General features: G+C 41.7%; 1 protein-coding gene across 3 annotated transcripts in view; it reads left to right on the top strand.

The window, feature by feature from the left end:
• The window catches only part of btbd8 (BTB domain containing 8), an 89338-nt gene that overhangs the window by 47111 nt on the left and 26941 nt on the right, over positions 1 to 15286 (top strand). For all 3 annotated transcript variants that reach the window (XM_033028959.1, XM_033028961.1, XM_033028958.1), the window contains 5 exons: positions 2356 to 2444; positions 2531 to 2633; positions 7329 to 7511; positions 11848 to 11985; positions 12586 to 12715. In XM_033028959.1, coding sequence (XP_032884850.1) covers positions 2356 to 2444; positions 2531 to 2633; positions 7329 to 7511; positions 11848 to 11985; positions 12586 to 12715 — 643 coding nt within the window. The remainder of the gene's footprint in view (positions 1 to 2355; positions 2445 to 2530; positions 2634 to 7328; positions 7512 to 11847; positions 11986 to 12585; positions 12716 to 15286) is intronic.

Below are 15286 nucleotides of genomic sequence, written 5' to 3'. Positions count from 1 at the left end.
AAAGCAACTCACTTGCTTGAAACTATATCCACCACCCTGAACACTCCCTGCCATCACAACATGCAATAGTGTAACTTCTCTGGCTATTTCAATATAATCTTTCCAAACCTGCAACTACCTCCCACCAAGTAAGATAATGAGGTGCAGGCACAGGAACATAACCATTTGCAGATTCCCATCTAACTTGCCATCCGGTGACTTAAAAGTCGATATATTAATTTCAGGTGTTGGGTCAGAATCCTCAAATTACCTAACACAAGACACAGCATGGGTACTGTGATGCAAACTGCTCATCATCACCACCTTGAGGGCAGCTGGATATGGGCATTAAATTCTGGCCAAGTAGGATTGCAACATATACTCCAAAGATGCTGCAGGCCCCCTGAGTTACTCCAGCATTTTGTGTTTTTTGCTCAAGATTCCAGCATCTGCAGTTCTTTATTTTTCATTTCTGGGCTCGTCGGTATTGCCTGCAGGTAGTAATAAAAAGTCTTGATTGCAAACACAGAAATTCATTGTGTCAACACAGCAGGTTGGCCAGAGTGCATTTGAAAATCAAAGTGTTGACATATTTTCCCTGTTCCATCTTAAAGATGCTTGGCATAAGTTCTCTTCCTTAAATTTAGAAATCACCTCGTCAATGAACTACTCCAAACATTTTTCTCAATTCATTGTTCCTGGTTTTTTTTTTTTATAACTTCCCAACTTCCCACCAGTGAGTTAATTTGTGCAGTGTCTCAGCTTACACTATTTGACTGTTCTTGCCCCATGCCATTATTTAACCACAAAAGCTATTTTTCTTCCTCAATTCTGCAGATCTAGTCCCAGCAGAGTGTATTTATCAACACAGCAAGAAAAATGTCCCGACGATAGAATCAAAATGCTGGATTAACTCAGCAGGATAGGCAGCATCTCTGGATAGAAGGAATGGGTGATGTTTCGGGTCGGGACCCTTCTTCAGACTGACCTGAAATGTCACCCATTCCTTCTATCCAAATATGCTGTCTATTGTCTATAATATATTAAATATATTATAGACAATAGGTGCAGGAGTAGCCTTCGAGCCAGCACCGCCATTCAATGTGATCATGGCTGATCATTCCCAATCAGTACCGCGTTCCTGCCTTCTCCCCATATCCCCTGACTCCGCTGTCTTTAAGAGCCTTAAAGATCTTATTGAATATCTTCTTTTCACTAGTGTTAAGTCCCCCCTCATCAAGCCTCCTCTCCTCTCATACCTATACTTCTGTCATGCCTGTTGCATCTTCACCTTGGAATACAGATTTACCACTCCCACCTTCTCCCAGCAATGTTTCCATTATGACGATAATATTCCAATCTCCTGGGCTAATCCACTCCGAGTTCATCCACCTTGCCTGTTAAGCCTCTTGCATTGAAATGAAGGCAGTTTAAACCACTGATCTGTCCTCTGTCTTTGTTCTGCTCTTGACGGTCTTCAGAATTTGTTCCCGACTGTCATCAGCCTCTTTTCTGCTGAGGATGTGAATGGATTTAGAGTGTTTGAGTTACAAGGGGAGGCTGGATAGGAGAGGTCTTTTTTCCCTGAAGGGTTGGAGGTTGAGGAGTGATCTTAAGGTTTATAAAATCTTATAAAAGCATAGATAAAGTGAATAACTACAGTCCCTTCCCCAGGGTGGGGGAGTCTAAAAGTGAAAGGGGAAAGATTTAAGACCCGAGGAGCAACCTTTTTCACACAGTGTGGTGCATACATGGAGCAAGCTGCCAGAGGAAGTAGTTGAGGTGGGAATAATTGCAACATTTTAAAGTCACTTCGACGGGTACATGGATAAGAACGGTTTGGATGAATAAGTGGGCCTGTTGTGCTGAATGGCCTTTTTCCATTCTGTTTAGCTCCACGACGTGCAAGCAGATGGGATTAGTGTAGATTAACATTGTGGATGGCACAGGCATGATGGGCTAAAGGGCTTGTTTCTGTGCTGTGTTGTTCTATGTTCTATATTTATGAGGAATGACGATTCTGTATACATCCCACCTCTGAGATTTGCAGGGTTTTTAAAGTTTCCACTTCTCTGTTGTCACGGTTGTGATTTATTTTAGCAACAGCTGAGGATTGAAGTGTATTCATGGAATGTGTCTGCATGTATTTCTGGGGATAGAATAGTGTGGGTTTGAGACCTGGGATTATATTTTTGCCAAAATAAATTGAATATAACCTTCATTTGCAACAGTCAGAGGAGCCACATATAAATGCTAATTAATTATTGTGGTCTCTCTGGGATTTTCTGAAATGTAAATACACTAATTACAGAGATTTAATACATGAAACAGTTTAAATTTGCCCCCTTTCCAATTTGGTTTTATTTTAATTTACAGCCTGTTATTGGCATGCAGCAGTCGATAGTGGAATGTTTGCAAATCTCTCACTCTGTTGGAATTGATGCTCTGTACAACTCTTGCATGAGGTAAGATGATTTAAATTGTGGTGTGAAACTGCTGGAACCTTTTTGAAAATGAATCTATTCCAAAATTCTCTTTTATTGTTTTGCAGATGGATTACCAAATATTTTGTGAAATGTTGGTCTGGAAAAGAATTTTCTTGCCTTCCAGTAGAGCTACAGAAAGCTTGTTATGTCGCAGTGGTCCATTCGTTAGTAAGTCACATCCGTTAACAGTGATTTAATTTTATGTCTAACAGCATAATTTTAAAAGCTGCTTATAGCGACATCATTATTTTAGAATGGAGGCGTTTGAAAAATGAGTTCCACCTGGTCACCTGAAACCCACATAACTATAAAAGAATCTGATTTTAAAAAAAGACACAAAGTGCTGGAGTAACTCAACGAGTCGGGCAGCATCTCTGGAGAACATGGATGGCTGACATTTTTAAATCGGGACCCTTCCTCCGACTCAAATTCAGATTTGAGTCTGAGGAAGGGTCCTGATCCAAAACTTCATCTATTCATGTTCTCCAGAGATGCTGCCATGTTCTCCATAGATGCTAATTCGTTGAGTTACTCCAGCACTTTTTAAAAATCAGATTCTCTTATAGTTATGTGGGTTTCAGGTGAAAAATAAAAAGGGGCTGTGATCTTGGTGGGAGTGTACTGTTGGCCCCCAAATAGTCAATGGGAATTGAAAGAGCAAATATGCCAGGAGATTGCAGCAGCTGCAAGGCTAATAGGGTCGTCATAGTAGGGGATTTTAACTTTCCCATTATAGACCTGGGCTGTCACAGTGCCAAGGCCTTCGATGAGGTGGAATATGTCAAATGTATTTGGAGCAAGTTTACTCGGGCAATATATCGGGGACCCTACAATGGAAAGGACAATGTTTTAAATTGGGAAGGATTAAGTGACTTAAATATCAGTGAGTGTGCCTTTTGGGACCAGCAACCTCAGTCTATTTGCTTTCAAATAGTTATGGATAAAGATGGGGCAGGCCCAGAATTTAAAATTGGGGCAAGCTAAATTTGGTTTTTGACAGGAACTTGCTAAAATTGATTGAAGTAGGTTGTTTGTGGGCAAAGGAATGTCTGGAACATGGGGTTCCTTTAAAGCTGTGAGGAGTGTTCAGGACACAGTACATGTTTATTAGCATGAAGGGCAAGGCAGGTGGAAGTAAGGAAGCCTGGATGATGAGAGAAATTGAGGCCCTGATCAGGAAAAAGGAGGCATGGGATAAGTATGTAAAAGTATAGGATCGAGCTCGGATCCGTTTAACTTGGTCAATTGTAAAGTAGGATGTAATAAGATAGAGGTTTTACTTGGCATACAGACGGTTGATTACAATGAAAGGAAATATCAATGGATCTGATTGCACAGCAAGTGCTTAAGTCCATTATTTTCTAAAATAACTTAAATATCAGCGAATAGTATTTGTTCTTTAAATCCCCAATGTTAAAAAAAACATTTATAGCTAGCAAGGCATAACTGATGGGGAAATTCTGTGAAGATTTATTATCTGATCTTGTTATTGGCTTGTTACAGTAATCAGACTATCTAGCACACTCAGCAATCAGTAGCTGCTGAATCTCTGGCAGATTGGTTTGGTGGATGGGATACACAGTGGAGGGAATAAAGGATGATCTTTTAGTCTGTAGTCATGAAGACACTATAAAGGCTTGCGCTGGCCAAGCTTAAAAAAATCACTAACCCCCTGCTGGACCCTCTGCAGTTTGCATATCGGGCCAATAGATCTGTGGATGATGCAGTCAACCTGGGACTGCACTTCATCCTACAGCACCTAGGGGACCTATGTGAGGATCCTGTTTGTTGATTTTAGCTCTGCATTCACCATTGTGCCAGAGCTACTACACTCCAAGTTGACTGTGCCTGATCCCCTCTGTCGGTGGATCACCAGTTTCCAAACAGACAGGAAGCAGCATGTGAGGCTTGGAAAGCACATCTCGGACCCGCAAATTCTCAGCATAGGAGCACCGCAAGGCTGCGTACTCTCTCCTCTCTACTCTCTCTACACCAACGACTGCACCTCCACAGACACCTCTGTCAAGCTTCTCAAGTTTCTGCATGACACAACACTGATTGGACTGATCCAGGATGGGGAGGAATCTGTCTACAGACAGGAAGTGTCACAGCTGGCGTCCTGGTGCTGTCGCAATAACCTAGAGCTCAATGCTCTTAAGACAGTGGAATTGATTGTAGACTTTAGGAGAGCTCCCACTCCTGTCATCCCACTCACCATCAACAACACCACAGTCACATCTGTGGAGTCTTTTAAGTTCCTGGGAACCATCATCTCCAAGGACCTTAAGTGGGGGGCTACCATCGACTCCACAGTCAAAAAGGCACAACAGTGGATGTACTTCCTACAGCAGCTGAGGAAGCACAATCTGCCACAGTTAATGATGGTCCAAATCTACACGGCCATCGTAGAGTCTGTTCTCACCTTCTCCATCATGGTCTGGTTTGGCTCAGCCACCAAGCACGACACCTGGTGGCTGCAGCGAATCGTCTGATCAGCAGAGAAGGTTATTGGCTGAAACCTTCCCTCCATTGATGAATTGTACACTGCAAGGGCCAGGAAGCGAGTGGGTAAGATCATCTTTGACCCCTCTCACCCTGGCCACAAACTCTTTTAATCACTTCCCTCTGGAAGACAACTTCGGACTGTCAAAGCTGCCACAGTAGACATAAAAACAATTTTTATCCACGAGTAGTTGCTCTACTCAACAGCCAAAAATCTGTAGCCTCCCTTTAATCTGGTATTTTGTTGGTTCACATGCTTCATCAATGGTGCTTTATCATTAATGTTTTATTATTATTAATGTTTAGTGTTTTCTGAGTCATTCCTAACTGTCACTGTATGTCATGTTGTTGTGGGCGGAGCACCAAGGCAAATTCCTTGTATGTGAATACTTGGCCAATAAACTTACTTACTTACTTATTTACTTACTAACTTTTGAGTGAAAAACAGGTTGGAATTGAATGTGAAGCAAAATGTTTCTCATTAAAAAAAAAAAAAAATTAAATCTTGTTTGAGGAGGGATGTTGGAGGCTATTGTGGAATATCATCAAGTTGAAGGGCAGCATTCAGCAGAGGAGCTATTTGAAAGAGTGGTTCAGTTTAGCTCTCCATCCTAGCTGTTTTACATAACCCTGCAAACTAATCCTCTCCAAATACATGTAATTTCCTTTTGAAAGTTGCTATGAAATTTTGTTTAAGGTAGTAATTTCCGGAGCTGAACACTACTTGTTTCCCTCTGGTTATTTTGCCTTTTTCTAATGTCTATGGTTACTGCTCCACTTATGAGAGGAACATCAAGGAATGCTGGAAGCATCCAGCATGTCAAACATCAGCGAGGAGAGAAACAATGTTTGTGTCAAGAACAGTTGCTTCCTTCTCGTAGTAATAAACACTGCATGACTTTGAATATGTTAGGTCTTTGCTCCACCTGCTCTGATCTAAAGAGAATATTTGCAATGTCTCCAATCTCTCCACATAACTCCACATAACTTTGCATCTTGTCTGGTACCTCAACATTTTTCTAAATTTCAGTGCTCAAAAGTGTAACAGTATTCCACCTGAGACCTAACCAATGATTTGTAAAGGCTAAACATTACATTATTTTCATATTTTATGCAATAAGTATACAATAGTATTTTCTAACAATTCTTAACTAGTTTACAAACCATTTTTTGCAACTTTCAAAGATGCAGGGAAAATGCATGATGTACTATTTCCATTAATAGGTGCAGGAGGAGGCCATTCGGCCCTTCGAGTCAGCATCACCATTTATTGTGATCATGGCTGATCGTCCCCAATCAATAACCCGTGCCTGCTTTCACCCCATATCCCTTGATTCCACTAGCCCCTAGAGCTCTATCTAACTCTCTCTTAAATCCATCCAGTGACTTGGCCTCCACTGCCCTCTGTGGCAAGGAATTCCACAAATTCACAACTCTCTGGGTGAAAATGTTTTTTCTCACCTCAGTCTTAAATGGCTTCCCCTTTGCCAACCTCTTATCCAAAACTCATCACTCTCAGTTTTATTCTTTCCATCTTGAGGAAGCATCTAGATTAAATTACCTCTGTCCATCCAACCTATCTCATTAATCCAAGTCTTCAAGTCTGCATTATATTTGCTATGTTGCAAGTGCTGTACCATTCCAAATGTCAACGCTGTACTCGCTGACAAATCCAAGTAATTTTCTCTGCATCCAGAAAAGTAATATTCTTATGAGTGATTCCTGGAACTGCTATTGCATTTTGCCCTTTAATCAGAAAAATCCATTCACTAACAACTTGGTCTCTCCTGTCACCCTGGCATACTATAGCTAGTTTATTTTTGATGCCATGTGGTGCTGTAACTGAATGTAAAATATAACTCTGATTACTTCAAAAAATTAAATTGGTCAGAAATTATTTACCTGTAATAAATATGTTGGATATTCTTTATTGAGCAGGCTTCTCCGTGTGAAAATCAATTTTGCTTTTGATAATAGTTTCAGTGGTTTTCCCACCATTGACATGATTGATGGTCTGAATGGCCTGCTATATTGTAGACAGGGTTTCTCATTAGTCCCCCTTGAGGTATTTTAACTCCTCTAGTCATATCATCCCTTTTGTAAAGCTGTAATATTATCCTTGATCAATAATCCCATCCTCGTCCTGCTTTATTTTAAAGTGTATCTAATTCCCAAATAAGACTGTTTAAATTGTTATTGCTGATGCCTCTGTTATATTTTCAAAATTCTAAATTTGAAGGCCAAGGATTCATTAAAAGACAGAAATTGAATTGAAAGTCACAATTTGTTTCATTAAATATTTTGGCCCACTGTGATTAAGAGTTCACCCAGGTAACTGATGCTTTTACTTGAATGCTGCAGAATGCGGAGAATATAGTTTCGGTGTTGCTGGAAAGTGACCGTCTGCTGTGGAGCCTCCCTGAAGTGAAATGGGCAGAGCAAGCTGTTTCCTTGACAAAAAATATACAAGATGAATGCATCAAGTTCATTGTGCCAAACTTCCTTTCGGTGATTAAAAATAAAAGCTTCCTCCTTCTGATGAAGGTAAGATCCATTTTCTCACCTTCACGTGCAACAACTTTCCATTTTGATAGGAAACAGGATTATCTAAACATTTTGAAAACTGAGCTTGTCCTTTACAAATCCAGTTGCTTGGCTTCAGTCACTCGGAGGGCGGTGAGTATATGGAACAAGCTGCCAGAGGAGGTAGTTGCAGTCAAAGAAACCTTCCATGACTTTTGGCAGTACCAAATCCGCTGCAGTACTTGCTGTTATAATGTAGGGGAAAGTACACAGCAAAGCCCCACAAACAGACAAAATAATATCAGCGTTTAACATGATACCCTGCTTTCCTAATAGTACAAATGGGTGCTTGCATCATTGGACATGGCCAGCCATCTAATATCTCAAAGGGCAGTGCTTGATAAGGCATGTTATTTCCTGGGTATTACTGGAATACTGCAGAATTCCAAACAAATTTTAAGTCCTCCAACCAGATGCGGCAGTGAATCTTGAGCCTAACTGCTGCAGAACCAAGCTAAGATAAGACACGGTTCATGCCAAAAATTACTTTGTTTGTCATCAAGGGACATCATGGCCACAATTATTTGTTTAAATGAAATCCCCATCCTCTTGGTATTCCCAATCCTGGGATTTACCTCCACTTGGTTCTATATGTAGTTATCTGAGGAGGGAAATTGTGAGCTTGCCCACTCCATTCTTGCAGCATTGTACCAGCAATAGGGAGAAGTTTGGGAAGCCTGCGAACAGTTCACTCAGCTGGGATCCTTCAAGCAAGGGAAAGAGAGAAACCGCTTGCAATGAAGCATGTAATGAAAGTCATGTCTTTGTGCTTTGCTATTTCATTCTGCATTTATGTAATTATTGCGATAGGTTTGAATTCCAAATCTGTTATTTTGTGTTAGACATTCTTGTTTACTAGGCTCTAAGGTTGTCCTCAGGGAAAATTATCTTTAGCCTTACAAAAGAATTATGGTAAAGTTATTTATTCTTCTGGATATGTTGCTTGTCCCAAGGCCAACAACAGAAATGAAGGAAATTTTGATGGTAATTTTCCATTAAATATGAAAGTGTTTTTGGCCTGGACTTCAGAACAAATTGCATAATAAGCCTCTCTAAAGCCTTGTGTCCAAAACTTAGTAGAATGAAAAATGATTCTGTGGAACTATTGAAACATGAGTTTGGGCACATTAAAGATCGACGGAGTCTAGATTCAGACAAGATCAGAGGAGTTCAAATTCATTGCTAATTACAAGATTTAATGCATAATTTTAAGGTATTTTTAATGTATGTAAAATCCATTTATGCTTTTAGGATGTGTAATGGAAGCCAGGTTTTTTGGGGAGGGGATTAAACATTTAATACTTACTCATGAGTTTAGTGTTAAACTGAATTTCTAGGTGACCATTAATGAAAGATTGTACTTTAGGAGGAGGAGAAACCTGCATTATTTCCTGGAAGAGAAAATTGATGATAAATCTGCTGGATTAGTGTAATTCCTTATGGTCCCATAAATGTTAATGCCATTCAACTATTCAGCACCTAGAGAGGCCCTTCGGCCCATCCCGTCCTTCAAACACCATTTGCGCAAATCCTACAGTAAGCGCATTTTTACTCTCCCCCACATTCCCATTGATTCTACCCCACATTCTACATTGATGTTTACATTAATCTGTAAACATGGGGGGAGTTTACAGCAGTCTATTAATCTATTGACCTTCATGTCATTGGGAGGAGACTGGAGCACCCAGAGTAAACCTATGCACCGACTGGGAGGACATACATGCAGACAGTACTGGGGGTCTGGATTGAACCCGAGTCACTGAAGCTGTGAACCAGCACTTCTTTTGCCTGCTCATTTATACCACTCAAGTATTTGCAACAAAGGTTTGCTTTATCTCTGGCCCGTTTCATACAGACAGCTACGAGATGGGGCTTGTGGTTCTGAGGAAACAAGAAGTCAGTTAGCACTGAGATTTCTTTTTCTTTTTATTGTCTAGGGAAGGCTTTGGTAATATATATCTTTACACTTGGTGCCCTTTCTCGTATTTCCCAAATAATGAAGATATATGGATGCATACAACAGCGATTTATGCAAAAATATATACCTGCATTGATTAAGGTAGAGCTCAGGAACCAATGTCAAATAGTTGATTTACACAGGATGAAAAGCTTTGCTGGCAGCCAGATCTGATCTCTTTCACATTGGTTTTGTGTGAATGTTTGCATGTATATGTTTTGGCAGTGAACAGATGGATGCAGGACTCCCACTGACAAACTGCTCAACTTACAAGAGCAGCTACGCTTTGACACATATTTTAAATTGGCAAAATAACAAACAACTTCAAAACTTAAAAGTGTACACATTTGGTTGTGGGGGTGGGTTAGAAGGAGACACGACAAACACTTTAAAAAAAAAAAGGAGATTAAAAGATAAGTCTATAGGCAAAACTGATTGTTAACCATTATGTCAAAATGCTCTGTGGTAGGGTACTTGAAGCCTTGAATTCTGCTGTGCTTTCATTCCCAAGGTTCTTTCATACAAGTGGTTGTCAATCTTCTGCCATTACACTGGATTGATTGGAATGAGCAAAAAGCAAACACTTCTCCAAAATGTGCAAAATATTTCGGGCTGTTTCTACACTCAGCCATGCATTCAGATGATTGAGAATGAGATTAGGGGGAAAAGTCCTTTTGCGGTCATTTGTGAGTGTAGGGAAAGGATATCAAATAATTGAATATTTTTCTGACTTTAGAAGTTTCATTCAAAGTAGCTGGTGTTGATAAAATGCATCATATTTACTGTGCCTTTATCATACCTCAAAAACCTACATGTTTAAATATTAGCGTAGGAAGGAACTGCAGATGCTGGTTTAAAACGAAGATAGACACAAAATGTTGGCCTGCCCGTCCTGCTAAGTTACTCGAGCATTTTGTGTCTATCTTATGTTTAAATATTATTTGCACTGCAGCTGCTTTTGATTAATTACACAACAAAAGCTTCATGACACTGAGAAATAGTTTTATAATCTGTAGGTGGATTTAATGGATTCTTCCAGCTCATGAATGCTAGTGGCGGCGCGGCTCTGGCTGCAGCGGCTCTCCGGCAGTCCTGTTTGTTTTGTGTTTTTTGTGTTGTTTATTTTCGTTTTGGTTAGTCTAGTTTTGGTTTTTAGTTTCTGTTTTGGGGGGGGGGGGGGGTGAAACGGGGCTTGCTGTCTCTCCCTGCGGGGGAATGCGACTTTTTTGTCGTATTCCCCTTCTCTGCCTCCGTCTGCGCTGAGGCCTAATGGCGGAGCTGGCGACCTCGAGGCTCAGGAGGCAGAGCCCGCCAGGACTCGCACTGGGCTCGCTCCCGTGAGGACGGCCCGGCTCGGGGCTGGAACAGGGCTTCCGTGAGGGACTGTGACGCTCCCGTGAGGACGGCCGGCCCGAGGAAGGAATGGTGCTCCCGTCGGAGTGGCCGAGCTCGGGGAGGTATGGCGTTCCCAGCCCGAGGGAGGAGCGGCGCCCAGTCGGGGCGGCCCAGCCCGAGGGAGGAGCGGCGCCCAGTCGGGGCGGCCCAGCCCGAGGGAGGAGCAGCGCCCATGCCGGGGCGGCCCAGCCCGAGGGAGAAGCGGTGCCCAGTCGGGGCGGCCCAGCCCGAGGGAGAAGCGGTGCCCATGTCGGGGCGGCCTGGCACGAGGCTGAGACGGTAACGGCACTCACATGAGGGCGATCCGACTCGGGGCTGGAACGGTGCTCCGGCGGCGGTGGCCTGAGTCCGGGGTTCGGCCGCGGGCCAGCGGCTGCGTCAGCAGGACTGGTGGGCGGCAGCTTCGACCACCCCGGGCCGCGGTGTTTGAGCCGCGGGACAGTTATAACATCGCCCGGGGGGTATCGCCTCAGCGCAGAGGGAGAAGAGGAGGGAAGAGACTGGAGACCAAAGACCTTTGCCTCCATCACAGTGAGGAGATGTTGGGTGGACTCACTGTGGTGGATGTTAATATGTGTTTATTGTTGTTTTTTATTGTATTGTATTGTATGTATGACTGCTTCAATTTCGTTCAGACTTCGGTCTGAATGACAATAAAGGCTATCTAATCTAATCTAATATAATTTTCAGAAATTCTGCTAGTTTTATCTGTTATACTAGACCAAATGGGACCCGTTGGTCCCTGTCACATGGGAGGCCTGGTCCCCCAACGGAATATTCCACCACTCACCCTTGGCCCCCACGGGAGGCCTGGTCCCCCAACGCAACCCGTTCACCTTGGTCTCAATACCTCTTGGGGGGGGGGGGGGGGGGGGGGGGGGAATAAACCAAAAATGAAATATATTTTCACAAAATGCTGACAAAATTTACATCTCAATTTTCCAGGCACAAAGAATGACCAGAACACCATACTTGGTTAAAAGAATTTTTGCGACCATTGAACAAAATATTACAGTATCAGAAGCTTGCTTGCTCTTTATGGCTGTGGACTTGCTGAAGAGCCAAATGGCTTATGAAGAGCTGGTAAGCATGTAATTATCTAATGTAGGAAAGGCAGTGTTCAATAATCTGTAATAAATAACACCTCATCTGTTTTAGATTCCTGTCTATTGTTCAGCCTTGATACACCAATTCTTGCTGCACTTGACATTTTTACTCGTGTAATTCTAATACTTCCTTTATTCAGCATAAAACATGTAAATCCCCCTCTCCTCTCCTATGGAGTGGGAAGGATAATTAGCAAATCGCTTGTGTGCAGCTGTTTTTTATACCAGTGGTGAATGTGCAACATGAATCGATCACTTCATGTGTCTTCAGAGAATTTAACCTTGTGCCAGCAGGAAATAGCTGGGCGTTGATAGTTAGTTAACCCGTGGCAAGCAAAGGGATCACAGATAGCGATTTCTGCCCTGCTACAATTGCCCGTCTACATGACCGCTTTGCTGTTCTGTGAGCACCAGACGGAGCCTTTTTATTTTTAAAAACCATACACCAGACGATTGTCCAGGCAGACCAAGTGACATCATTGATTAGCTGAGGGAGTAAGCAGAATCTGAGTGGAGTAAGGAATATGGTTACCATAGTAACGTAGTTCACCCGCCTCTGATTCGTCCCCTTACACAGGGTTTTGCAATTGAGATCCAGGCCCTCTTTGACAAGCTCTGGACGTTTCTGGTTCAGTCTTTCTACGCTGTCCGTCACACAGAAGGCTGGAAACTGATGAAACCTCACAACAAGGAGCGAATAGAAGCAGGTTTGTGATGTTCAAATTGTGGGCTGGAGGGTGTGAATCGCACTGTTTAGGAGTTTTGTCACCTACGAAATTGCTTTTGTGGAGAATCGCTTTTGTCATCTTTGTTTGCAAGAGCAAGTGTAATTGTTGCATGCATGCTGGTTCATAGAAATAGATAACCTTGAAACCAGCAGTTTTGCTGCCGTGGCATTAACTGACCAAGTAACTCGGATGTGGTTTAATGTGCTAATTAAATAATCATTTCTTTGACCATTAAATTGAAACAATGAAATGGGATTATAGTATGAAGGCTGATGTTCTGCCTGCTGAATAATTTCTTTCCCTTTTTATAGTTTCTCTTTGTATTCTGTTCAATTTTCTGAACCAATTTGGTTTATTTTCATAACGAGTAAGACTGGTGAACCAGTACTGTAGTGTGTGTGCCGATAGTGTGTGTCCTGGTCGTTTTATCCTCCAAGCTGTGGTTATATTTAGATTCTTAATTCCTTATTATCAAGCAAGTTGAGGTCTCACTGTGGATCTGGATGATTATTTAACATTCATTCAGTAATATCTCCTGTTCGATGGATGGCAGCAGTTGTAGGATGAACCTTTAATTGCTCGTCATGGTGAATGTTATCCTTTGTTTCAAAGTACGTTACGCAGTTGTGAATTAAACAATTATGGGTGTGAAGCTTTGAAGCAGCTGAGCCTGAAGCAGCAATATTTATTGCTGTTAAAACAGGTAAGATCAGCACTGAACAGAAACACTTAAACTTAAACAGAAACACTAAAATTGACTTTAGGTTGAAGTGCTTGTATTAGGATTTGGCAATAAGCATCATCTATTATATTATCAAATTGAAAATATGTAATTATGGTTTCCTGTCAGTGTAATCTAAGTAGTCAAACTTGGCGTAGCATTTGCACTGGCATTTAGATGGTTTATGTGAGACCACCTCCAGGGACTATCTCCTTCAATTCAAACTGTTTCACCTTTAATACAGGTTAGCTACAATAAGGATAAAATTAAGTTTCACAAACTTCCCACCTCTTCAGGTCAAGGCCTTGTTCAAATGGAAGCAAGTAACCCCTCAGCCCGGTAACCCGAGATCACAAAGACACTCGGCCCATAAGTGCGTGCATGCTCCTTTAGAAACTGACAAGTATAAATCCTTGCATGCATCGCTGTTCTTGAGATTAACTGCAAAATGTAGTAATTACTGCCTTAATTGACACTGGGCCTTTTTTTTGCTGGAGTTTAGAAGGATGAGGAGGGACCTCATTGAAACTTACCGAATAGTGAACGGCCTGGATAGAGTGGATGTGGAGAGGATGTTTCCACTAGTGGGAGAGCCTAGAACCAGAGGTCATATCCTCAGAATCAAAGGAAGTTCCTTTTGGAAGGAGATGAGGAGGAATTTCTTTAGTCAACGGGTAATGAGTCTGGAATTCATTGCCACAGAAAGGTGTGGAGCCCAAGTCAATAGATATTTCAATAGATATTTTTAGGGCAGATATAGATAGATTCTTGATTAGTACAGGTGTTGGGGGTTAAGGGAGAAGGCAGGAGAATATGATTAGGAGGGAGAGATAGATCAGCCATGACTGAATGGCGGAGTGGACTTGATGGGCTGAATGGCCTAATTCTGCTCATATCACTTATGAATCCATGAAGTGTATAAAATTATCATCCTAAATGTTTCCCTCCAATTTATTTATACGTTCTTCAAGTTATGTTGAAGGTGTGACACATATCACATCTCATGATCTCAGATTAAGTTTTCTTCAATTCATTCATTTAATTTATTATATTTATATTTTATCAATTCGAGGGTACGATCAGCCATGATCACAATGAATGGCGGTGCTGGCTCGAAGGGCCAAATGGCCTCCTCCTGCACCTATTTTCTATGTTTCTATGTTAAGCTAGCAATTTGTGATTCCCTATAGTGTCCTTATTGTAATTTGTGTGTTTACCACAAACCAGCAATAGATAGTATTTCAAGTCAACTGGGTCCTCCATCTGAGTGTACAAGGTAGATGCTTTCAATGATAAGAATGGTCAATGATAAGAATGTCTGAAGAAGGGTTCCAACCCGAAATGTCACCTATTCCCTTTTCTCCAAGAGATGCTGCCTGACCCGCTGAGTTACTCCTGTATTTTGTGTTTATCCTCGGTATAAACCAGCACCTGCAGTTCCTTCCTGCACAAGAGAGGGTGTGATCATTTGGAGTTACTAAGTGAAGTTCTAAATAAGCTAATTGAGACCTTCACAAACCTCCATCGCTTGAACAGGGACATGGTGGGAGGGAGGCAGGGAGGGTAATAGATGCACAGCATTCTGTCCAGCACTATTGTTGTTTTTGCCATCATTTTCACCCTTCTTCTAATTTTAAATATTATAACTTATTCCTCCCAGAACTGCATTGTAAAATAAATCTTCAAAGAAACCAAACTATCAGCATTGAATAAAATTTGTTGCTCCAAGTAATGAATTGAGGGCTATTCAATATTGTAGTAAGTTGTAATAATCCATGTTGGTCTTTATGAATACAGTGCAAGTGTTTGTGAAGCAAATCATTTGAGAC

Source organism: Amblyraja radiata, chromosome 10, assembly GCF_010909765.2.
Source record: "Amblyraja radiata isolate CabotCenter1 chromosome 10, sAmbRad1.1.pri, whole genome shotgun sequence".
Classification (NCBI taxonomy): Eukaryota; Metazoa; Chordata; class Chondrichthyes; order Rajiformes; family Rajidae; genus Amblyraja; species Amblyraja radiata.
This window is presented reverse-complemented; position numbering and strand designations above follow the sequence as displayed.